The 25,628-nt window shown below is 34.3% G+C and overlaps 1 protein-coding gene and 1 pseudogene across 15 annotated transcripts in view; one reads left to right on the top strand and one right to left on the bottom strand.

Annotated features, from left to right (window-relative positions):
- The window catches only part of Abi1 (abl interactor 1), a 99,632-nt gene that overhangs the window by 58,037 nt on the left and 15,967 nt on the right, over positions 1 to 25,628 (bottom strand). For 10 of the 15 annotated variants that reach the window (XM_076872784.1, XM_076872788.1, XM_076872785.1 and 7 more), the window contains exon 2: positions 6,747 to 6,914. The exons of the other annotated variants lie outside the window; for them this stretch is intronic. In XM_076872784.1, the coding sequence (XP_076728899.1) occupies positions 6,747 to 6,914 (168 nt within the window). The remainder of the gene's footprint in view (positions 1 to 6,746; positions 6,915 to 25,628) is intronic. 15 annotated transcript variants of the gene reach the window in all.
- On the top strand, positions 14,000 to 19,815 carry LOC143379485 (guanylate-binding protein 5 pseudogene; annotated as a pseudogene).

The following is a 25,628-nucleotide window of genomic DNA, read 5'->3' as shown; positions in this document are numbered from 1 at the left end:
TTTTAGTTAAATAACACCAATTCCCCAACAACATAGTTCAAATTTCAGTTACCACAAGAATTGTAATTCCATAAAGTACAAACGTTGCTAGTAGTTACTCAGCACACAAATCACCACATAAATATCATATGAGCAACACGACTAGTGACCAATCATGTCACTATTTTGAAGTTCATTTAGTGAAATTATACCTTTATTATTTGGTTCATCAAATAATGCAAAGTATGTAATTCCCCCAATGATAAGTCACTGTGACATCTTACAAAAAGAGGAAATGGCCAACAAAGATGAAACTGCAGCAAAAACATGAAGAGTAATAATGCTACAAAGTGAAATTTAAAAAGAGAATGTAAATGGGCTCGTAAAACTAGTTGAATGTAAGAATGTTGACATTGCTGCCACTTGAGACACTCTATAAACACTGAGGAACATTGTGAAGGTGAACATGACATAAGTGAACAAAGCAGTTGAGATAAAAAAGGTGATGCTATTACAGACAAAGTGATATTTCATATTAATGAAACTCTCAGGGATACTTCACAATATTTAAAAACCAAAGGACAAAATATTGAGAGCTGACCCACACTTCGAAAGTAGTACGACCATTCACAAGGCACAGAAAAGATGTTTGCTTCATAATAAAACTTAACTATACAATTAGAAGGTAGCATGCCTGGTCACTTTTTATAATCTCCAACAACCATGTAAACTAACAACTCCTGGTACAATGAATGTACAGTGATTCTCTGGTTATAATCAATGTACAAGTTATTAACTGCCATGCATGCCGCCCACCTGTAATTGTTTGGGAGTTGAGATAGAAGGATCACAAGTTCAAACCAGCCTCAGCAACTTAGCAAAACCCTAGGCAACTCAGCTGAAACCCTGTCTCTAAATAAAATATTAAAAGGGCTAGAGATGTGACTCAGTGGTTATAAACACCCATGGGTTCAATCTCTGGTAACAAAAACAAACAAACAAAAAAAAAAATTAGGTTCTACTATAATTTTCCCAAGTATCTTTCACAGAAGGATTTATTTTAATATAGTAAATATTTACTGTAAACCAATCATTTGCCAGTGGTCGTCCTAAAGATCCAGGATAGACCACTTTATAATAATAGATTCTGTTCTATATAGAGTATTATTTTAGCAAAATTCCAATCTATATCCATTTTGTTCTAAAATCCACAAAGGAAATAAAATATCACAAAACCTGAAAACAGGTATATAGTAGCTGCTGAAAAAATTAAAGAATTACTTATGAACTAGCAATTCCACTTCTGAGTATATACCAAAAAGAATTAAAAGCAGAGTCTTCAGATACTTGTACCCAGGTTCATAATTGCATTATTCACAATAGTCAAAAGGTAGAAAGAATTCAAGTGTCCAGGGATACATGAACAAACAAAAAGCGATATATATATATATATCATGATATATGTTATATATGTGTGTGTGTGCTATGTTATATATATCGTGATATATGTTATATATGTTATATATCACGATATATTGAGAGAGAGAGATTGGAATGTTATTCATCTTTAAAAAGGAAGGAAATTCTGATACACACTGCAACATGAATGATGAACCTTGAGGACATTATGCTAAGTGAAAACAAGCTTGTCATAAGTACTCCATGATTCTACTTACATGAGGAACCTAAAGTAGTCAAATTCATAGAGATGGAAAGTATAATTGTGTTTGTCAAGGGTTGCTGGCATACAGGTACAGAGTTTTAGTTGAGGAGATAAAAAATAGTTCTGGAGATGGATGGTGGTGATGGCTGCACAACAATGTATATGCACTTAATGCCACTGAACTATTACACTTAAAAATGGTGAAAATGATAAATTTTATGTTCTGTATATTTTAGCTATAATAATAAAAGGAAAAAGGAAAAAAACAGCAAAATAATCTTTTTCAGACATACAAAACAAAAATAATTTCCTACCACCAGACTGGAATAACACTACATCTTAAAGGATAACAGAGGAATAAAAGCCATCAAAACTTGGAGCTATAAAATAACTTCCAATAGTTAAAAGGACTTAAATCATATATTTTTCAATAAGAAATGGTATGTATGGTTAAATATAATTATTTTGCTAATGTTAAATCTCTTTGAAACTGATTTCTTAAAAGCATAAAAATAAGAACAAAGCATTATGGGGTTTTAAGACATACCTAGAAGGAAAATGCATGACACCAAAGCACAAAGGAGAGAAACAGGATGAAAAACTGTTGCAAGGTCTTAAACAGACTATTTCAAGAGTCTACCTTCATGTGGTAAGTTAAAGATATGTATCAGGAAGACTAAACTGCAAGCAGAAAAAACAAGGTGAGGGGATCTTAATGATAAAGGGATCAGTTCATCACGAGAATATAACAAGTCTAGGGATGTTATCTAATAAAATCATATATATAGATAACAAGAAATGATAAAAAATCAAAGAGAAACACCCCAATCCAAAATTTCAGTTGCCAATATCATCTTACTTTCCTCAATAATTAATAGAACAAGTAGAAGCAATAAAGATATAGAAGAACTGAACAACATTCAACCAACTGACCTAAAGAGAGTTAAGAAACAATACACACAATTACATCAAAATATGCATTATTTTCAAATGCATACAAAACACTTATTATTCACAATAGCCAAGATGTGGAATCAGTGTTAAGTGTCCATAAATGGATGAATGAATAAAAAAAAAAAAAATAGGGGGACTAGAGAATATCATGCTAAGTGAAATAAGCCGATCCCAAAAAACCAAAAGCTGAATGTTTTCTCTGATAAGTGGATGCAGGGGGACTGGGAAGAATGAAGGAACTCTGGTTTGTGCAGAGGGGAGCGAGGAGAAGGGTAGGTTTGCAGGTATGGGAAGGTCGGAGAAATAGACATTATTACCCTATATGCATGTATGATTATACTACTGAAGTGACTCCACACCATGTACAGCCAGAGGAATGATCAGTTGTGCTTCATTTGTGTACAATATGTCAAAATACATTATACTGTAAAAATAAAGAAAGAAATAGGGTATATGGGTGTGCACGCGCACACATACTATATCTGCGCATATGCAATACATGTTGAATACTATTCATCCTTAAAAAAAAAAAAAAAAAGAAATATTTTTTCTTCTCACTTAAAAGAAGGAAATCTTGCCAGGCGCAGTGGCACATGCCTATAATCCCAGCAACTCTGGAGGCTGAGGCACAGGAAGATCAAAGTCAGCCTCAATAGATTAGCGAGGCACTTAGCAGCTCATCAAGACCCTATCTCTAAATAAAATGGTGGAGGCGGCAGGCTGGGGATTGGCTCAGTGGTTAAGTGCACCAAAAATAAATAAATAAATAAGGAGGAGGAGGAGGAAATCTTGAGCTCTGTAACAGGACACAATGGATAAACCTTAAAGGATATTATGATAAGCAAAATAGGTGAGGCACAGAAAGACAAATACAGAATAAGTTTACTTTTTTGAGATATGAAATTTTAAAATGTCAAGCTCGCAGAAGTAGAATGAGGGGTAAAGAAAAACAGAAACTTAATCAAAAGGTATAAAGATTCAGTTATGCAGAATAAATAAATTTTGGAGATCTAATCTACACCATACAGTCAAAAATATGGTATTGTTGACAGGTGCAGTGGCACACGCCTTATAACGCCAGCAGCTGGGGAGGCTAGGCAGGAGGATCTTGAGTTCAAAGCCAGCCTACCCCAGCTTCAGCAACAGTGAGGTGGCACTAAGCAACTCAGTGAGACCCTGTATCTAAATAAAATACAAAATAAGGCTGAGGATGTGACTCTGTGGTTGAGTGCCCTTTAGTTCAATCCGCTGTACCAAAAAAATTACAGTATTGTTTGCTTGAACTTTGCTACAGGGCAGTAGATCTTAAACACTCTCACCATACCAAAAAATGAAAAACTATGTGAGGTGATGAATATGTTAATTAACTTGATAGTGGTAATAATTGTGCAATATATATGTATATCAAATATGTATGTATATCAAAACATTATACTGCACACCCTACTATACCTTAATAAAGTTGGCAAAAAAAAACTAATTATCTACTAAAAAAATGTTAAAAAAATACAAAGCATAATTTTCTGATCACATGGATTTAAATTAGAAACCAGAGCAGAAATATCCTTGCAAAATCCCTATATATCTGGAAATTAAATAACACTTTTCCAAATAGCCCCTGTGACAGAAAGAAATCAAAAAGCAGAATTAATCCCAAGGTATACAAATGAAATTAAAAATATCAGAATGAGGGGGCTGGGGATAAAGCTCAGTTGGTAGAGTACTTGCCTTGCATGCAGAAGGCCCTGAGTTCAATCCCCACGCCACCAAAAAAAAAAAAAAAAAAAACAGAATGAAAATCAATGCTATAGCAAAAACAATCCAGAAAATTAATAAAACCAAAGCTGTTTTTTAGAACAAAGAAATTAGTAAACCATTCATATTAACAAGTTAAAAAAAGACATTGATTACTAATATCAAGAATGAGTAATAGTACATCACTACTGATTCTACAGATATTAAAAGGATAGAAGATTGTTATAAATAGCTTTAGAGATCCAACAAATTAAGTAAAATGGCTAAATTCCTGGAAAGATGGAAAGCTTACTCAAGAAGAAGCAGATAGCTAGAAAATGTATGTACTAAAAATACATTTTCTGAATCTACTAAAGAAATTAAATATGTAATAGTTTAAAAACCTTCCCACTAAGAAAACTATAGGTCCACGTGAAATACTGCCCAACACAGCCTGTAAAACCAGCATTATGCTAATACCAAACCATCACAAAATAAACAAAACCAGAACAAATAACCCTCAAGAGCACAGAAGCAAAACTCCTAACAAATTTCTAACAAATTAAATAAAGCCTAACAATCCGTGAAATTGGTAAAGCATTATAGTGAACCAGGCTTTACCCCAGAAAAGAAACAACAGTTGAACGTTAAAATTAACAAAATGAAAACAAAATGAAAAACAAAAACAATGTGATTCACCATATTAACAGACCTTTTAGAAGTATGGTCATTTCAACAGATGCCCAAAAAGCATTTGACAAAATCCATTATCTATTATGATAAGAATATTATCTTTTCCTAATAAGAGAAACCTATGACTCTATAGTATAACCACTCTAGAAAACAATTTAGCAGTTTCTTATAAACAGATACCTACTACATGAACTCTATTCAGAAATATTTATTCAAAAGGAAACAACAAACAAAAAACACTTGACCATACAGAGCTCTATATACAAATGTTTACAGAAGTTTTATTTGTAAAAACCAAAATATGAAAATAAACCAGATTTCAAATAACATGTGAATATGGAAAATGTGCAACAGAAACCACTGAGCAATAAAAAGAAGCAAAATCTTTTTATACACTACATGGATGAATTTCAAAGTAACCATGTATGTGAAAAAACCCTTTGCAAAAAAGGGGGGTGGTGGTTCATATTATATGGTTCTGTTTATATAAAATTCTACAAAATGTAAACTAATCTATATTGACAGAAAGTCTGAGGACAGGGTAAAGGGAGGGATGGAGGGAAGAATTACAAAAGAACACCTGTTTATTATCTTGACTGTGTTGATGGTCTCATGGACATCTGTGTATGTCAAAATAGATCAAAAACTGTAAACTTTAATTGTGCACAATTTATTTTACCTCTTGCTATTTGAAGAGTGGTAACAGTTGCACATCAATGTAAACGTACTTGTTGCCACTGAAGTGCACATTTAAAAATGAGTTAAATGCCAAGCATGGTGGCACATGCCTATAATTCCAGCTACTGGGGAGGCTGAGGCAGGAGGATCACAAGTTCAGCCTGGAAAACTCAGCAAGACCCTGTCTCAAAATAAAAAGGGTTGGGGATGTAGTTCAGTGGCACTTGCCAATCATGTGCAAGGTCCTGGGTTCAATCCTCAGTACCAGAAAAACAAAACAAAAAAGATTTAATTGGTCATTTTTATGTTTATTCTAGTACAATTTTTTAAAGGCCTCATAAAAACAGAAGGTTACTGAATTTAAAACTGATGCTAAAAGCGATAATGCCTATAGTCAGTAATAAGACAAAGAATTCATATTTCCAGTCTGTCTACCATCTTCACCACGTTTTGTCTGTAATGAACTATAATTTACAACAGTAGTTCCATAGTAGAACTGAAAAGACTCCTATCACCTAGTGATGTCTTAACATCCTAACATAATGCAAAAATCATGTGTTCTATGGTGATGTTAAAGTAAACATATTTATTGTGCTGCCAGTCATCTAAGAGGACAGCATATATAATTATGTACATGTTATACTTGATGGTGATATGTAACAACTATGTTACTAGTTTGTGTATTTACTATACTCTTTATCAGTATGTTAGAGTGTATTACTTTAGTTTATTTTAAAAAAAAAAAAAAGTTAATGCATAACAGTATGCCATACCCAGCAACAGCCTCATACAACTTCATACAACTTGTGTTTGCTGCTCTTGATGGCATCAAGAAGCTACATCAACTGATTGATTCAGATCACCTAGGTGTGTATAGGTATACTCTATAATGTTCATAGAATAAATCACCTACTGACAGATTTCTTGTAATACATAACTGTCATTAAACAATGTACAGTGGTACTTCTTAGATTTAAGCTGTCATTTTAAATGTAAATGCAATTTACATTTAAATGTAAATATAAATGTGTTTACAAACTGTTACCTGTGAGATATGATTGATGGAAGACTCCATTCTCCGAAGCTGAGAGGCCTGGATATCCAATAATTGGAGAACATTGTTGGCCAATGCATTTATTTGATAAGCAACACTAGCTAGAGATTGAGTTGTATATGCTTTGGTTTCTTCTAAAGCTTTTCTCTTGTCTGTAGCCTGAAACAAGAACAAAAACAATCAATATTTACTTAGATTAACATTCATTATGCATTTATTCTATAGAAAGACAAATTATAATTTTAATTTAAAAAAGCATAATTCAATCAAAAAATTATTGCACCAATATTATTATAGTCTCAGGATACTGAATTAAGCTGAAGACAGAAAACTAATTTTTTTAAATACTGACCTTGTAATCTAAATTCACTTACTAGCTTTTGTCACTTTTTTTTTGGTTCCCGAGGATATTCTATACGATCATGCTGTCTTTAAATAAAAACAATTTTATTTATTATTCTCAATCTGTATATCTTCAGTTTCTTTTTCTTGCTCTACTACACTGACTGGGGACTTTAATATAATATTGAATAAAAGTAGCTGCTCCCAACATCAGAGGAAACACATTGTCTTTTACAATTAAAACACAGAACAAAGGTTTTCCATAGATGCTCTTTTTGGGAATATGGAAGTATATCTTGGTTATTTTCACTGTTATAGACTTTCATCTGCCTATTTTTTACTTTTCAGTGTACAGGTTATACACATCGTTTTCTCTCAGAGTGGAAAGCAATGCCTGCTTTAAACTAAAGTCTGTTGTTCCTTTCCTCTCAGGTATAAAGTTACACTTTATTTCTCCACTTCCTTTACTATATGATCATATAAATAAGTAGCACTAATGATGCTATTTATGTCAGAGGAAATGATGCCACTTCAAGGCCTGATCATAAAAACCTCCCATGCATATTCCACAGCAATAAAGTAAAATATGTTTGTATTAAAAGAATAAAGTTGTGTTTAGCAGAAAACAAGATTTTATAATGCCTCCATTTTTATATTTGAAGTAATTAAATTAGACAGAATTTTAAATTTTATTTTCTCAGTCTTGCCATACTTTAACTGCTAAATAGCCATGTGTAGACTGAAATTACCTTATTGGGAGATACAGTTCTAGTTACAGTTAATTTCCTCTAAGAACTATGATTTGAAAGTTAAATCTACACACAAATTACCATTACCACTTATTTTGATTTTGTAAGTTTAATATCCAAGAGCTGGTCTTCCTCCCCTAGATATTTTTACTACATAAATACCAAACGTTAGTATCTTCCAAAGGTCACACAAAACTGATTATAAAATAGAAGACAAGGGCTGGGGATATAGCTCAGTTGGTAGAGTGCTTGCCTCGCATATTCAAGGCACTGGGTTCAATCCCCAGCACCAGCCACATCAATGTTCATAGCAGTACAATTCACAAGAGCTTAACTGTGTGGAACCAATCTAGATGCCCTTCAATAAATAAATGGATAAGAAAAATGTGACATATATACACAATTGAATATTACTCAGCAATAAAAGAGAATAAAATCATGGCATTTGCAGATAAATGGATGGAGTTAGAAAAGACAATGTTAAGTGAAGTTAGCCAATCCCCAAAAAAGAAATGCTGGATGTTTTCTTTGATATAAGGAAGCTGATTCATAGTGGGATAGGAAGGAGGAGCATGGGAGGAATAGATGAATTGTAGATAGGACAGAGGGGTGGGAGGGGGTATAGGGTAATTAATGATGGTGGAATGTGATGATCGTTATTATCCAAAGTGCAGGTATGAAGACACTAATTGGTGTGAATATACTACATATATACAACCAGAGATATGAAAAATTGTGCTCTATATATGTAATATGAATTGTAATGCATTCTGCTATCATATAAAAATAAAAAATAATAAATAATAATAAATTCATCTTTAAAAGAAAAGTCAGTTTTTTAAATAGTTAACCTTAAAAAAATAAACAACGTAACCAAAGCTAAACCTGAAATTCCTTAGATAATTAACTTCATGAACATCTCATCTCAGACATATAACTTACTCTCTTCTTTCTCCTCTGTGAGAATTAAGTTACTAAGTGAGAATCTGAGCTGGAGTAGAGCATCTTCTAAAGTAAAATTTACTTTTCTAAGTCATTTTCTCACCGCAGAAGGTGACACAGGCAAAGTAATCTCTTCTTTTTCACTACCTGAAATAGAAATTACTAGCTATAATCAATCTCTCTCACCTACACATTTAATTGCCTTTCCTCTCACTTTCTCATCCTTCACCTATTACTAAAGGAAAAATCTTTAAACATCTTCCTCCTTCTCTTTATTATATGTAAATGCCTGATTCCCCCAAAGAGAAAGAGAACATCCTTGTCATGACTGTCCCTAAAAAGTCAATTTAGGGAGAGGGATGAGGCTCAGTGTTGGTGTGCTTGCCTGACATGCATGAGACCCGGGGTTTGCTCTCCAGCACAGCAAAAAAAAAAGGGGGGGGGGGGGACAACAAAATTTAAATGAAAACAAATGCTATATACTTTTCAATTTTTTCTTGTATCTGATTTTGAATGCATTAATTGTTGATATAATAGAAATAAGAGGTCAAAAAAACAAAGGAAAATGGAAATATTTATCATGGTCCTATCACTCAAATATATCAGCTAAAATTTTCTTCAAGTTCATTCCAGTACATGTATGGATGCATGAATATAAAAAAACATAATTATATATCTTGCTTTTTTTCATTTAACAATATACCATAAACCTTTCCCCACATAATATTCTTCCCTAGCATCTTTTTCAAAAAATAATTTTCAATGACATCATAATTTATGGTGGTGACCAGCAAGTGCCTACACTCATTTTAGTTCCTTTTTTAATCAAATTTCTCATTTGATGATTTTGGGGAGTGGGGGCGGGGACTGGGCTGGGGGACGTTGCTAGTCATTGAACTCAGGAGCACTTGAACACTGAGCCACATCCCCAGCCCTATTGTGTATTTTATTTAGAGAAATGGTCTCAGTGAATTGCTTAGCACTTCGCTTTTGCCGAGATTGGCTTTGAACTCTCAATCCTCCTGTCTGAGCCTTCCGAACCAGTGGGATTACAGGCGTACACACACTAGCTCTCATTTGACTTTAACTAAATAATCAATGATTTGAGCACAGTTAAAAATAAGTTCAAGTACAACTTCCTCTAAATTACCAAACAAGAGATAGCAATATTTCAAGATGTAGGACTTGAGAAGGAAATATATATAATTAATTATAAACATCTCCTAGTATAAATGATAACCCTATATGCTGTCCTTTAACTTCAGTAAACACCCTAGTTTTATGAATTCACATTTTACTTGGTTTTATAATATTTGCAAAGGTTTATATCTAAAAGCCATTAAAATTTTAGTTTTTTATTTTTTAATGAACCCAGAATCCCTTTTAAACTCCACTTTAATACAGATATTTTTATATTTCAGAAAATACCAATAGTCATTTTGTTCTAGCTCTTATCTTAAATCTTACTTTTTGAAATATTAGAACTGTCAACTTATTAAAAGTACTTTCTGATTTATAAGTTTAACAAAACTAACCATTTTCTTTCAACTTGTTACCATTGTGTTTTAGCTGCATAATTTAAGTTTCAAGCATAACCTACTAGGTAACTTTAAGAAATATCATTTTTAAGTTAGAGTCCTATTGTACTAAAAGATGTCATATGTAAAAAAACAAAATCTTTATGACACATATATTATAACATTGGCCTGCATAATAACATTTTGGAGTAACAGTATAACTTAAAATCTTCTCTTTCTTTCTTACTTTGAATCCTTCCTTAAACGTTTACCAAGGGTACCAGAATATATTTTGCTTTCTTTGGAAACAATAATTTCTGTCCTAACCACAAGCTATCTAATGATGCTGCTTAGGTAATAAAACAGGAGTCCAGTATACATTTAAAATTTAAAAGAAAAAAAAAAGTTTTTGCCATCTTGTTTCCATGTCTTTAACTTCCTATTTTTTCTAAAAATGTCATGTCTGTCATATCTTTTATCGTCTCGATTCCAAACCTAAACTCAAGTTTCTCCAAATTCCAAAAGACTATATCTGTTTTATTTAATTCTGTATGATCCAAGAGCCAAAGATTGTTCACTGCTGTTAATGATCTGCCTATTTCATCTCCTTAAATATAGAACATCCTCAAACCAACCTGTCCCACCCCTCCTTTGAAAACACAGACATTATTTTAGAAATATAGCCAGGTGTCTTGCAGGATTTATCTGATGTTTCCTAATGGTTAGGTTCAGATTAAACATAGTGGCCAGAATACTATAATACTATGAACTCCCACTACAAGTTGATACAGCTTTTAAAATGACAATATTTTTTTAAACATTTATTTTTTAGTTATAGGTGGACACAATACCTTTATTTTGTTTTTATATGGTGCTGAGAATGGAACCCAGTGCCTCACTCATCCTAGGTGAGCACTTTACCTCTGAGCCACAACCCCAGCCCAACACTTATTTTTATTATTCTCTGCCAAGCTGCCAACACCAATTCTGCAAATTCTGATGCTTACACTTTCTTGAATTTGCCAGAAGATGTAAAATAAAACAAAACAAAAACAAAAATAAAAATCTAAGACAAAAACTAGAACTCTATTTTTCTTCAAATTGTCTTTAAATGTTTATTGATAGAGGTTCCAAAAATCCAGCTGAGCCACCAATTAAACAAGCAAATTTGCACAAACACAAAGCATGGTAACTATGTCATAACTGCTGCCTCACCAAAAAGATTATTTATGGCTATCATTAATTATAAAATACATCCCAATTTCAGAGATATTAAGTAAGGTAAAGAGAAGGAAATTCTTAGAATTGAAGAAATACAGTATATAAGAAACACACTTCTTGGCCTAACAGACTTTTTTAAAAAGTATATTAATACAAATGAAAAGAATTAAAATTTCAAGTATTAGTATCTGCAAGAGGAAGATTTTTAAACACTATAAATTACAGAAAAACATCTACTTTGCTAAAGACCAATATAAGGCCTTGGTTGGTTTCAGACCTGAAAAACCTCCCAGGAAAAATTCATGGTCAATTTTGTGGGGAAGGATCAGAAGAACATATAGGCCACATGCTGGGACACTACTGACAACAAACCTATTAAGCACAAATCATAGGGGTTTCAGTATACATAAATTCAAATGCTCAAGTACCACTGAAAGGATCTAAATTTTCTCCAACAGAATTCTCATTCGAATAAAGGTGAAAATAAAAAGAAATCCTACCAGGTTATGGCAAATATCCAACCAAAACAATAAATTTTTTGCATACAATTCACATTGAGACCTTGTGTCATAAACTTTAACACATTACCACCACCTTCCACTTAAGCAACAGCCAACTGCCTAGCAGCTCTTTCATTCACAGCAGCATCTAAAGGAAGTCTCTACTGCCTGCTGTGTCTGATGGACAGGAATGGGAGTTGAAGCACACTCTTTTCTGTTATTGGAGAGCTAATAAAAAATAATTAACTGCTAGTACATTTATTATATAAAATTTAAAATTCAACTATAATGTAGGGTATAGTTTTAAAACCTTCACAGTTAATTTATATCCTCAGGGCATTTCCAATAAGTAGATAAATTTGGCTCTGAAATTTTTAAGTTTTTCTAGAATTACAGCCTAAGTCAAATGATACTTTCCCCAAACTAATTTGTCTATCACCCTGTATCATACAGACTTATATTTCAAAAACAGGCTTCAGGCACAATCCAGAAAAATCCAGCTCTAGAAAGAGCAACTACATTTAAACACATAGCTTAATACATATTTAAGTATTATTGACCAAATGTATCTCATAATTAGTACAAGAGACTTGCTTTCCTTTCATTTACTCCTTACATGTTAACTAATTATCTTGCACCATTTTATTTCTTCTGAAAAGGAATTTAAACTGCAAGAGCTATGATAATCAACAGTATATCTTGGGCAAATATATTCACATTATATTGGAGAGTGCAAGCAAACAATGTTTCACACATTTTTAAAAAATGCATTCGTTTTCCACTTGTAGGAATTTATCCCAAAAGAAATAAAGACCAATGTATGTTCAAACCACCTTTGTTTATAATAACAACAACAACAAAAAAAAACCTAGAACCAATCTAAATGGCTAATGACCAGGATTTTTAAAATGCATATATTAGAATACCATGCAGACAATAAAAATTATAGAAGTCATCCTTACTGGACTTTTACCAACTATTCCTATAATTTTAAGGTTAAAATACTATAATAAATTATTTTTTAAACAACATATATATTTAGTTGTAGATGAACACAATACCTTTATTTATTTATTTAAAGTATTCTACCACTGAGCTACAATCCCAGCCCCTAAAAAACTCTTTATTCCATAAGTCCCAGTGGTTCTGCTTCCCAGTTTGAATACTGAGTTGAATATCTTCCTTGTTGGTCATTCAGTAGCACAGTAACTAGGTCAGACTTGGTGAGCGAACTCCCATGTTGCTAGTAAGCACATGCAAAACCTCCATACCCATAATCATTACATCTTTTTTTATAAACTCACTATGCAAAGAGAAAAGTGACTGAGAAACAAGCTGAAATCCAGAGGTACCATTTTGTCTAACTGATCATCAAGATGCTCCTCTTGTGAGGAGACATTCACTGAAGGAAAAAAATGAATATTACCCTGCACCCATTCAGAATATATTTCACATATCTAATCCCTATAGTTCTAACCATACTCCTACCAAGTCCATAATAAGTCAGTCAATCTATTAGTTTCTGTCATGAATCATAGTAGACCCACATCTTTAACCTTTTCTCTTATAGATAAAATAAATAACTAACTAATGAAATCTTCACTGACTGGGAGAATTTCCCTTCACCATTGTCCTTTAGTCACCCCTGAGAGTGACTATGATGCTATAAATGTCTAAGTTATGCCTAAATTTTTTCTTCCTCAGTCAACTGGAACTCTTCATGAGGCCACAGGTGTAACATTAAGTGAAGAATCAAATTAACAAGAGTATGAACCAAATAAATTGTGTAAATTTTAATAATAAAAGTAGATTATAAAATTATTATGTACTTGCTGGGTGCAGTGGCACATGCCTGTAAATGTTACATGCCAGTGACTTGGGAGGCTGAGGCAAGGGAATTTCAAGTTCAAGTACAGACCCAGCAATTTAGCAAGATCCTTTGCCCAAAAAAAAAAAAAAAGGAAGGACCGAGGATGGCGCTTAGTGACAGAATGCCTTTGGGTTCAATCTCCAGGAGTATGCACACAAGAAATCATTATGTACTTGACTTTTTAAAAAAATACGTATATATGCATACAAACAAAAGTCTAAAAGGAAATACTTATTGGTTAGCAGTTATTTCTAGGTGATGAGAAATGGTAATTTTTATTGTTCGTTATATTTTTCTGCATCCAATTATTCACAATGATTATTACTTCAAGAATCAGAAAAAAAATTTATTTTTACTAAGAATTTTTGATGACATGGGGAATTTTCTTGTTATCTCTTCAACAGAAAAAGAACTCCAAAATAGGTATTTTTGTACATAGTATAATCTTTTGTTTGGTATGATTAGTATCTATACAAACTAATACACTAAATAACAAAAGCAGATACACTGGCATGTAATTTTCAATTACAAGTAACTTGTGGGGTTTTTGTTTATTGATTTATTTATTAGTTGTAGGTAGACACAATATCTTTATTTCATTTTTATGTGGTGCCAAGGTTTGAACACCAGTGCCTCACATGTGCCAGGCAAACGCCCCACCACAGAGCCATAATGTCAGCCCCTTGTGTTTTTATCTTTTTCTTTTTGTGGCATTTCCAAATGTTCAACAATTACCACGTAACATTTTTACTGTAACCATGTTATAGACACCGAAAGGCTAGAGAAATCCTGCTCTTGAAAGCATAATAAATTTGGACTTCATCCTGAAGTTAATAAGGAAACACTGAAACAAATTCAGGAAGAAAAGACAAGACTAGTTTTAAGCTTTAGAAACATTACTTCAGCTATGCTTTTGTAAACTGGACTGGGTAAATGCAAAGAGGATACAAAAATGGAGGTAGAGATTGTGTTGCAGAAGTACTCTATGCCAGGCATAAGAAAGACATCTTTATATTCCACTTAGCTTAATAATGAGAATAAAGAAAATATGGAAAGTTTAAAGTGAAAGACTGTTTCCAAAGGCCACCCTGCCTCCTCTAGGATCTGTAATTCTAAGAGTGAATGAAGTATAATTCAAATGTAGCAGAGTGAACTACTAAAGTATGCCTTTAAGATAAGCCACTTCAAATTATTAACTAGTTTATGTACCATATGAATTTTAATTCACCAGAAGGCTAAAGAGAAGAGAATGAGGAAGTTAACTTTCTCAGGATTGCTGAAAACGTCTTTTTTTTTCTTAATTCTTGTTGTCTCTATATTTTTTATAGCTTTATTTTATTTATTTATTTTTATGTGGTGCTGAGGATCAAACCCAGGGCCTTGCACGTGCTAGGCTGCGAGCACTCTACCGCTGAGCCACAACCCCAGCCCCTGAAAATGTCTTTGATCCATGAAACAATTGATGTTTTCTACAGGAGAGTAGAAGAAACATTTAACACTGTTCTAAATCATTCCTCACTGAAATGGTAAATTGACACCTTTGATCCATACCAAAATTAATGGCACTTTGCTAGAAAATTACTTAAGATATCTTTTTACAAACTATTAGATAGGATGTTAGTTAACAATGGTCACACCATCGTGGTACACACGGGTAATCCCAGCAACTCAGGAGGATGAGGCAGTAAGATAGTAAGTTCAAAGCCAAAATCATCAATTTAGCAAGGCCTTAAGGAACTTAGCAAGACCCTTAAAACTCGGGAGGCTACAGCAGAAGGATTTTGAGTTCAAAGCCAGCCTCAGCAAAAGTGAGACACTAAGTAACTCAATGAAACCCTGTATATAAATTTTTAAAAATACAAAATAGGGCTGGGGATGTGGCTCAGTGGTCAAGTGCACCCAAATTCAATCCCCAGTACAAAAGGGAGGAGGGGTTGCTGGGAACGTGGCTCAGTGATTAAGCACCACTGGGTTCCATCCTTGGTACAAAAATTGAGGTTACAATCAGATTATAAACGAGCAATTATAGAAGATGAAAGACCATTTTAATAGAGAAATGGAAACAATGAAATGAAACCAAACAGAATTCTTAGAAATGAAAGACACAGTCAATCAAATTAAAAACTCAACTGAAGGCATCACTAACAGATTAGACTGTAGAAAATAGAATCTTAGCCCTTAAAGAGGGACTGAAGACAGGCTACATGATCTTGAGTACACAGAAGGCAATAAAGGAAAAAAAAAATTATACAACATGACCAGAATATACAAGAACTCTGGGGCAACTTTAAAAAAACAAAACTTGAGAAACACTGGGATGGAAGAGAACATGAAGATACAAACTAAAGCACAAAGAACATTTTCAATGAGTTAAAGAAAATGTCTCCCATTTCAAAAATAAGATAGACATCCACATACAGGAAGCTTATAGGCTGCAAACAGACCTAGTCAAATAAGCAGCTCACAAAAATATATCATAACCAAAACGCCTAACATAGAAAATAAGGAAATAATCCTAAAAGACACAAAAGAGAAATACCAGGTCACACTTAGAGGTAAACCAATAAGGTTCATTTCTTTTTTTCTTAGCTCAGACCCTAAAATCAAGGACAGCCTGGAATGAGATAATTTAAGCCAAAAAAAAAAAAAAAAAAAAAAAAACCACAACTACCAGTGAAGGTTACTATACCCAGCAAAGCTCAGTTTCAAATTAGAGAAGGAAATAAAAACTTTCCAAGGGTCTGGAAATACAGCTCAGTTGGTAGAGTGCTTACCTAGCATGCACAAAGTCCTGGATTCAACCCCCAGCACCACCAAAAAAAAAAAAAAAAAAAAAAAAAACCTTTCTAAATAAGCTAAAAGAATTCATAAGCACCAAGTCAGCAATACAAAGAATACTCCAAGATAAACTTCACATAAAGAAACTAAAAAACAATTCTGAAAGCTCTCAAACATAAGAAGTTCAGCAGAATAATCCCCTAAATGAGAATTAAGACACAATAAAATATAGCAAAACCACACACACAAAAAAAAATGGTAACAAACCACAAACACATACATATATTAACACTGAATGTTAATCTCTACTCCCTAATTAAAACATATAGATTAGCAGATCAAAAAACAAGACTGAACTATATGCTGTTTATAAGAGACACATAGGCAAAGATCCACAGGCTGAAGGTAAAAGGATAGCAAACAAAATTCCATGTATGTGGTTCAAGAAAAGCAGATGTTATATATGACAAATCAGATTTTAAGCAAAAATTAATCAGAAGAGAAAAAGAAGGCCACTACATCCTAATAAAAGGAACACTTCAACAAGAAGATAGAACAATAGTAAATATTTATTTTCCAAATGTCAAAGCACCAAATTACATGGTAAAAATACTCTATATGACATTAAATACCACATAGACATCAACACAATAACATGGGGTGGTTTTAATACACCCTTATTACCAATAGACAGGTCATCAAAACATAAAATCAATAAAGATATCTCCAACCTGTTTTCTCTGATATAAGGAGGCTGACTCAGTTGGGTAGGGAGGGAAAACATGGGAGGAATAGATGAATTCTAGATGGGGTGGAGGGGTAGGAGGGCAAGGGAGGGGGCACGGGATTAGCAAGGATGGTGGAATGTGATGAACATCATTATCCAAAGTACATGTATGAAGACACAAATTGGTGTCAACATACTTTATATACAACCAGAGATATGAAAAGTTGTGCTGTATATGTGATAAGAATTGTAATGCATTCCACTGTCATTTATTTTTTAAAAAATCAATAAAAAGGGCTGGTGATGTGGCTCAAGCGGTAGCAAGCTCGCCTGGCATGCGTGCGACCCGGGTTCGATATTCAGCACCACATACAAACAAAGATGTTGTGTCCGCTGATAACTAAAAAGTAAATATTAAAATTCATTCTCTCTCTCTCTCTCTCTTAAAAAAAAATCAATAAAAAAATATTTACAAAAAAGATATCTCCAACCTAAACAACACTATAAATTAAATGATCTACAGAATATTCCACCCCAAAACAGCTAAATTTAACTTCTTTTGAACTGGGCATGGATATCGTTCTAAGATAGATCATATTATAGGCCACAAAGCAAATCTTAACAAATACCAAAAAAGTGATAGAATTCCATCAGATCTTAATAGCATGAGCTAGAAATCAACAGCAAGAAAAATAGAAAACTCATGGAGATTGAACAATACTCTTTTTATTTTTATTTTTTTAGTTGTAGGTGGACACAATGCCTTTATTTTTATTTATTTACTTATTTTTATATGGTCCTGAGGATTGAACCCAGTGGGTCACCCGTGTAGGCAAGCACTCTACTACTGAGCCACAACCCCAGCTCCCCCCCGCATTCTGTCTCAAAGAATAAATGGGACTAGAAATCAAGAAGTTCTTAGAAACGAACGCGAACAGAAATAAAACACATCAAAATTTCTAAGATAGTACGGCAGCAGTTCAAGAGTAAAATTAGAGATCCCAAATAAATAAACTACATTCTACCTCAAGGATTTAGAAAAAGAACAAATGAACCCCAAATGGAAATGGAAATGAATCATGCTACGTGAAATCAGCCAAACTCAAAGGTCAAATGTTTTCTCTCACGTGCAGAAACTAGAGTAAAACAAACAAAACATGGAGGGAAGGATAGGATAATATAAAGAACCAATCAAACATAAATTAATAGATGAACAAAAGGAAGTTAAGTAGAGGAAAGAGAATTTGATTATGTGTAACAATGAAGCTCTAAAAAATAAGAAATATTTGGTCCGACCATTGATTCTGCCTATTTCCTCACTTAAACCAGTTTACAATATAGTTCCAAAGAATCAGTCTTGGCTATCTCTAGCCTAGTGATTCATTAATCATTTCCAAATCAAGACAAAAATTCATGAAACTCTCTAGCTACTTTTATCCTAATCTCTTGAACTGTTCTATAAAAAATTAGAAGAATCTATCAGAACTCATCACAGCTAAACTAAAGGAAAATTATTGGTACTAACCCTTACCAAGCCCTCCTTAAAGCAGCGTTCTAAAAGATCTCTGCTCCGGATTTTACGTAGATAAGGTCTAGAAAACCTGGGGCTGACCTATGTCAATGGATCAACAATGGGGATCTGCCCTGCATAGAGAACGCAGTCCTGGCCCAGAGAGAAAATTCAGCTGCAGTACAAAAGGCACTTGCCCACTATGACCAGCTGATGGGCCAGAACGTATAGCTGCCCACAGAGACCGTCCAGGAGCTGCTAGAAATGCTCAGGGCCAGTAAGAGAGAAGCCATAGAAATATTCAAAAAGAACTGGTTCCAGGATGAGGACCAAAGTTTCCAGAAGGAATTACAGACCCTACTAGATGCAAAGCAGAAAGACATTTGTAAGCAGAATGAAGAAGCCCCTTCATATCATTGCTCAGCTTTCTTCAGGATATTTTTGGTCCTCTGGAAGAAGCAGTGAAGCAAGAGCTTTATTCTAAACCAGGAGGCCATAATCTCTACCTTCAGAAAACAGAGAAGCTGAAAATAAAGTAGCATCAGCAGCCAGGAAAGGAACACAGGCTGAGGAAGCTTTGCAAAAGAATTTAAAGTCCAAAAAGTCTGTGAGTAACACTGTTCTACAGACAGACCAGGCTCTTACAGCCAAGGAAAAGGAGATGAAAGAGGCACATGCAAAAACAGAGGCTGCCAAGGCTGAAGCAGAAAGTGTGGAGGTGATTCGTAGGCATATGCAGCAAATGATGAAAGAAAAGGAGAGACTCCATCAGCAGCAAATAAGACAAACAGAGATAGAAAGAGCAAACTGTTTGGCACAGCAACAGTTGGAGCAGGAACGTCATCTGTTGGAAGAAGCCAAAAAGCTCAGGTTGATCCATCAAGCTGAAATGTCAAGGTTTTAAGATCAGATCCAGCATATCCACAGAAGAATGTCTGAGCCACAAGCTGCTTGATGTATCATACTCTAAAGTGCATCTAAAGCTTCCTTTTCTTATTTCTTTTCACCAAAGACACAAAGGAACAAGAAACTAAAGAACTTGGGACAATCAACATTTAAATAATCCCAAAGCCTTCTGCCTAGTCTTCCAATTTGTCTCTAGATATTGCAAGTCAACCAGGTGTCTAGATATTGTAAGTTACCACATCCAGCTCAGTCAAATGCTGGATGCCATCACAGGGAGGCACCAATGGTAACATGGAACAATCCACAGTTCTTACCTGATAGGAGACTGCTATACTATGGGCAATGGTGCAAATTATCAGCACTCTCAGTTGACCTTCTGCATAGAGAAATTCCAAGTTCAAAGGAAACAATGTTAACATGAAATGGAGATCTTTAGAGGATGAAAGGAAATACTACTATGGAAATTGTGTCATAGGCTTAAGGACTAAAGAAAAAGCCTTTTCCTTTTCACTAATCCTCACTAATTCATAACTTATAATAGGTAACAACTTACATGTGACTTAATATTTTTGCATTACATATTTATAATCCTTTAGAGCTTATAAATAGGAATCAAAAGTAATAATGTGTAATGAGCCCAAGTTCTGATGGTGCTCATAGAATGAGTTTGGAAGGGTTCCTTCCTTTTCTATTTCATGCAATACTTTGAGAAGTATTGGCTTTAATTTTTCTTTGAAGGTCTCATAGAACTCGGCTGAGAATCTGTCTGGTCCTGGACTTTCTTAATTGGTTAGCTTTTGATGGTGTTTTCTATTTCATTACTTAAAATTGATCTGTTTAAATCATGTATGACCTCCTCATTCAATTTGCGTAGGTCATATGTCACTACAAATTTGTCAATATCTTTGATATTTTCTATTTTATTGGAGTGAAAATTTTCAAAATAATTTCTAATTATCTTCTGTATTTCAGATGTGCCATTGTGATATTTCCTTTTTCATCATATATTTTAGTAATTTGAATTTTTCTCTCTTTTTCTCTTTGTTAGCATGGCTAAGGGTTTATCTACTTTATTTATTTTTTCAAAGAATCAACCTTTGGTTTGGTCAATTTTTTTCAGTTGTTTCCTTTGTTTCAATTTTATTGATTTCAGCTCTGATTTTAATTATTTCTTGTCTTCTACTGCTTTTGGTGTTGATTTGTTTTTTTCTAGGACTTTGAGATGTGATGTTAAGTCATTTATTTGTTGACTTTTTATTCTTTTAATGAATGAGCTCAATGTAATAAACTTTCCTGTTAGTAAAAATAAATAAATAAATAAATTAGAAGAACCAGCCTGGCATGGTAGCACATTCTTGTAATCCCAGAGACTTGGGAGGCTAAGGATCTCAGGAACTTGGCAAGACCCTGCCTCAAAATGAAAATTACAAAAAAGCTAGAGATGTAGCTCAATGGTAAAGCAACCCTTAGGTTAAATCCTCAGTACCATTAAAAAAAAAAAAAAATCAATTAACAAATCTTTACTGTACCCAACTGAATTTAATAAAATACAGTTATTCCCAAAACTCTTGAGACATTTACACAGGGACACTTTATTCACACAAGTACATTACAAAATAAAGAAAGAGACCAAACAGAGAAAAACTTTTTATTAAATTATCACAGGAGCTGGGGTTGTGGCTCAGTAGTAGAGCACTTGCCTAGCATGTGTGAGGCACTGGGTTCAATTCTCAGCACCACATGCAAACATATGAATAAAATAAAAGTTCATCAATGTCTTTTAAAAAATTTAAATAAATTATTACATACTGAATCCCAAACATACATAACTTAATCACTTAGAAATCTAAATACCAATTAAGAGAATCCCACAGCATTAAAAACAAAGTCATTCATCTCACATGTTAGCTCAAATACAGTTATACTCCTTCACTGACCAATACCATAATGTAGCACAGAATTAAAGTTCAGGCTCTATTAAAAAAAAAAAAAAGTCAAATACTTCCTCTTCTGTTTTTGCAAAAAATTTTTACTAGAATACAGTATCACCCATTTGGTTTTGTATTACCTTTTGGAGAGCTGGGGAATCAGTGGTAGTATGCTTGCCTACCATGCACTGAGGTCCTGGGTTCAATCCATACCACTGCCACAAGAAAGAAAAAAAGTTCACCTACCATCTATGGCTTTCATAATACAATGGCAGAGTGAGTAGTTGTGACAGACCATTCAGCATGGAAGGCCTGAAATATTTACTATCTGCCCACTCCTGCTTAGAATAGTGATTCTCAACTAGGTGGACATCAGCACCACCTAGTGAGCTTTTGTTTATTTTTATATGAAGTACATGTATTATTTCTTAAATAAATCTCATTGTGTTTATTTATGGTATATGACACAACATTAAGAGATACATATCAATACCAAAATGGTTACTCAAGTGAAGTAAAGTAACATCTCCATCACTGCTATGAATTGTTCTTCAAAGGTTTATTATATGCTGGAAGCTTGGTCTCTTAATATGGTAATGTGGAAAGCTGGTGGAACCTTTAAGAGATGTAATTAGATCTTTAGGAGGGATTGTTTTTTTTAAACATTAGGTCCTCACTCTCACAGGATGGTTTCTAGAAGAGCAGACTACTAAAAAACAAGTATTTTCATCCTTCACTCTTTGGCTTTCTCTCTATGTTCTCTCTTGCATGTACTACCAATAGGTGAAGTCATCTACAATGTTATGACAGAGTCAGAAGGCCCTCATCAGAGGCCAACCAGATAGAGCCACTTTTAAAAGTCCAAGCTAAATTAACTACCTTCCTTTATACCTAGTTCTCAGGTTTTTTGTTATTGTAACACAAAACGACTGAAACAATATCAGATATTTTTGTTTGTGTGCTTGCTTCTGTGGCAAAAGCAGTTAAAAATGATTCATTTAATAGGAATCCCAAATACAGTTTTTTACTATTTTATTAACTATAATCCTTGTATTATAAATTAGATCTCTGGACTTTTTCATTTTAAATGGATACTACTTTTTAAGCTTTGACTTAACATTTCCCTAATTCCACCCACCCACCTGCCCTTGATGATCACTGTTTTTCTCTATCTATGAATATTTAATTCTTTTCTTTTAATTCCACATGTGATAATGGTTTGGATAAGCATCCCCTAAAGGCTCATATATTAAAGGTTTGGTCATCAGCCTGTGGAGCTATCTGGAAGCCTGCAGAACCTTTAAGAGGTATGGTCTGTGTTTTAGCAAGATTTGTCACTGCTGTGACTAAAAGATTTGACAGGAACAATTTTAGAGGAGGAAAAGTTTATTGGGTGCTCAAGATTTCACAAGACTCAGTCCACAGACAATCAGCTCTATTCCCTGGAGCTCGAGGTGAGGCAGAACATCATGGTGGAAGAGTGGCAGAAGGAAGCACCTCACATGATGATGATCAGAAAGCAGAGACTAAACTCTGCTCACCAAACATATAACCCAAAGCCACATTTCCCGATGACCTGCCTATTCCTGCCACACTCTACCCACTTTCAGTTATCACTCAGTTAATCCTTGTTAGGGGATTAATTTATTGACTGTTTAAAGTTAAAGCTCTCATAACTAAATCATTTTACCTCTATTCTTGCACTGCTTCACACATGAGCTTTTGGGGGACACACCTCACATCCAAACCACAATAGTCTGGTACAAGGAAATTAGGTTGTTGGAGACATGCTCTAGAAGGGGATATTGGAACCCCAGCCTCTCCTCTCCCTGCCAACCACCATGAGGTGAAGGGCTTCTTCCATCACAAGCTCCCACCACAATATGCTGCTGCCACAGGCACAAAAGCAACAGGTCAACTAACAATGGACTGAAACCTCCTAAAATGTGAGCCAAAATTAACATTTCCTCTCTTTATCTCAAATATTTTTAGTGACAGAAAGCTAACTAACAATTTGTGAGCTCATGCAATATTTTTATTTCTCTGTTCACCTTAGTTCCCTAAGTATATCTTTCAGGATCCTCCTGTTTAAGTTTGAATAATGTTCAACTGCATATACCACTGTTTCTTTTCCGATTCATCCATGGACAGAAACTTAAGTTGTTTCCAGATTTTGGTTATTGGAAATAAAGCTGTAATGAATATAACAGTGCAGAAATCTTTATTAGATGGTGATTTCTTTTCCTTTGAGTATATGCCCAGAAGAGGTATCATTGGGTCACAGAGTAGTTGTATTTTACCTTCTTTAAGAACCTCTATACAGTTTTTTATAATGACTGTACATATACCCGCCCACAGTGTGCAGGTGTTTGTTCATTTTTTCCACATCCTTACTACCATTTGATATTCTTTTGACTTTTCTATAATAGCTATCCTAATGTGTGTGAGGTAATACTGTAATAGTTGATTTGCATTTTCTTGATGATTAATAATGTTGAGTACCTTTTCATATCCTGTTATCCATTTTTATGTATCTATGCCTTTTGTCTATTTAGATCCTTTGCCCACTTCTAAATCAGGTTATTTGTTTTCTACTATTGAGTTCTACAAGTACAATATTCTAAAAATACAAAACACACACACACACACACACACACACACACACACCAGGAAAAAAAAAACTCAGCTGGACATCAACACTACTTGAATAGTTTTCAAAAACTTCTAGGCATGGGCTGGGGTTGTGGCTCAGTGGTAGAGCGCTTGCCTCACATGTGTGAGGCACTGGGTTCGATTCTCAGCACCACACACAAATAAATGAGTAAAATAAAAGTCCATCAACAGCTAAACAAAATTCTAGGCAGACATGATTACGTGCACCTGTGGTCCTAGCTAATCAGGAGGCAGAGACTAGGCTTCAGCCTAGTAGTTCAGGGCAAAAGATGGCAAGACCCTGTCAAAAGGAAAGACGGGCAGAAGGGAGGGAAAACAATTCCAGAGCCTGGGACCCAGGCTAATACTAGTATAAACAATATAAAACACAACAGAAAAAAAAACACAGATAAAAAATCAGGATAACCAGGATAGGGACATAGCTCAGTGGTAGAGCACTTGCCTAGCATATGCAAGGCCCCAGATTCAATCCCCAGCACTGAAAAAAAATAAAATCAAGATATCTAATTGTATAAAACAAAGGTAAAGGGCTGGGATCATGGCTCATTGGTAAAGCGCTTGCCTAGCATGTGCAAGGCCCTGAGTTCGATTCTCAGCACCACAACTAAAAAAAAATTTTTTTTAAAGTCTAAATGTATGAAAATGCCAAAACATAGATTATGACAGAAATGAAAATATTTGAAAAAGAAACTTCTACCTCAACCTCATGTCATAATAGTATATAGCCAGAGACCCTGGAGTCTCTTTCTTCTCCTTCCTTCTCCTCTCCCTACTTCTGCCCACACAGCCAACTAGCAGTCAAGTCTTATTTTCCAACCCACTATTATGCCAATCAATACCATTGTGGAGGAGTAAAAGCTGGAAAGTGTCAGGAACCAACTGTGTACTAATGGCTGAAAAAGAAAGGGTCTCTAAGATTCACTCCTGTGACTGCAAATTACCTTCTGTAGGCTTTATGGTGAAAGAACAGACACATGAAAAATAAGCCATCTTTGAGTTTGTGGAGAACTCGTATAGCTTTCACCAAAGTTAACAGACTCTTAACCTTCCTTTTAAATTTCACTACAGCTATCTCAACTCTACAAACACTCTTCAGATCTGGACAAATGTAACAGTCCTCTATAGGTCCAGAATGCATACAGTCTCTCCCTTCCCCAACCTATCATGCCCCAATGCACGATGGGTCTTCCTAAACCACCCCATCCTCTCT

Source organism: Callospermophilus lateralis, chromosome 13, assembly GCF_048772815.1.
Source record: "Callospermophilus lateralis isolate mCalLat2 chromosome 13, mCalLat2.hap1, whole genome shotgun sequence".
Taxonomy (NCBI): domain Eukaryota; kingdom Metazoa; phylum Chordata; class Mammalia; order Rodentia; family Sciuridae; genus Callospermophilus; species Callospermophilus lateralis.
Note: the sequence above shows the minus strand (reverse complement) of the source record. Positions and strands in the feature narration are given on the sequence as shown.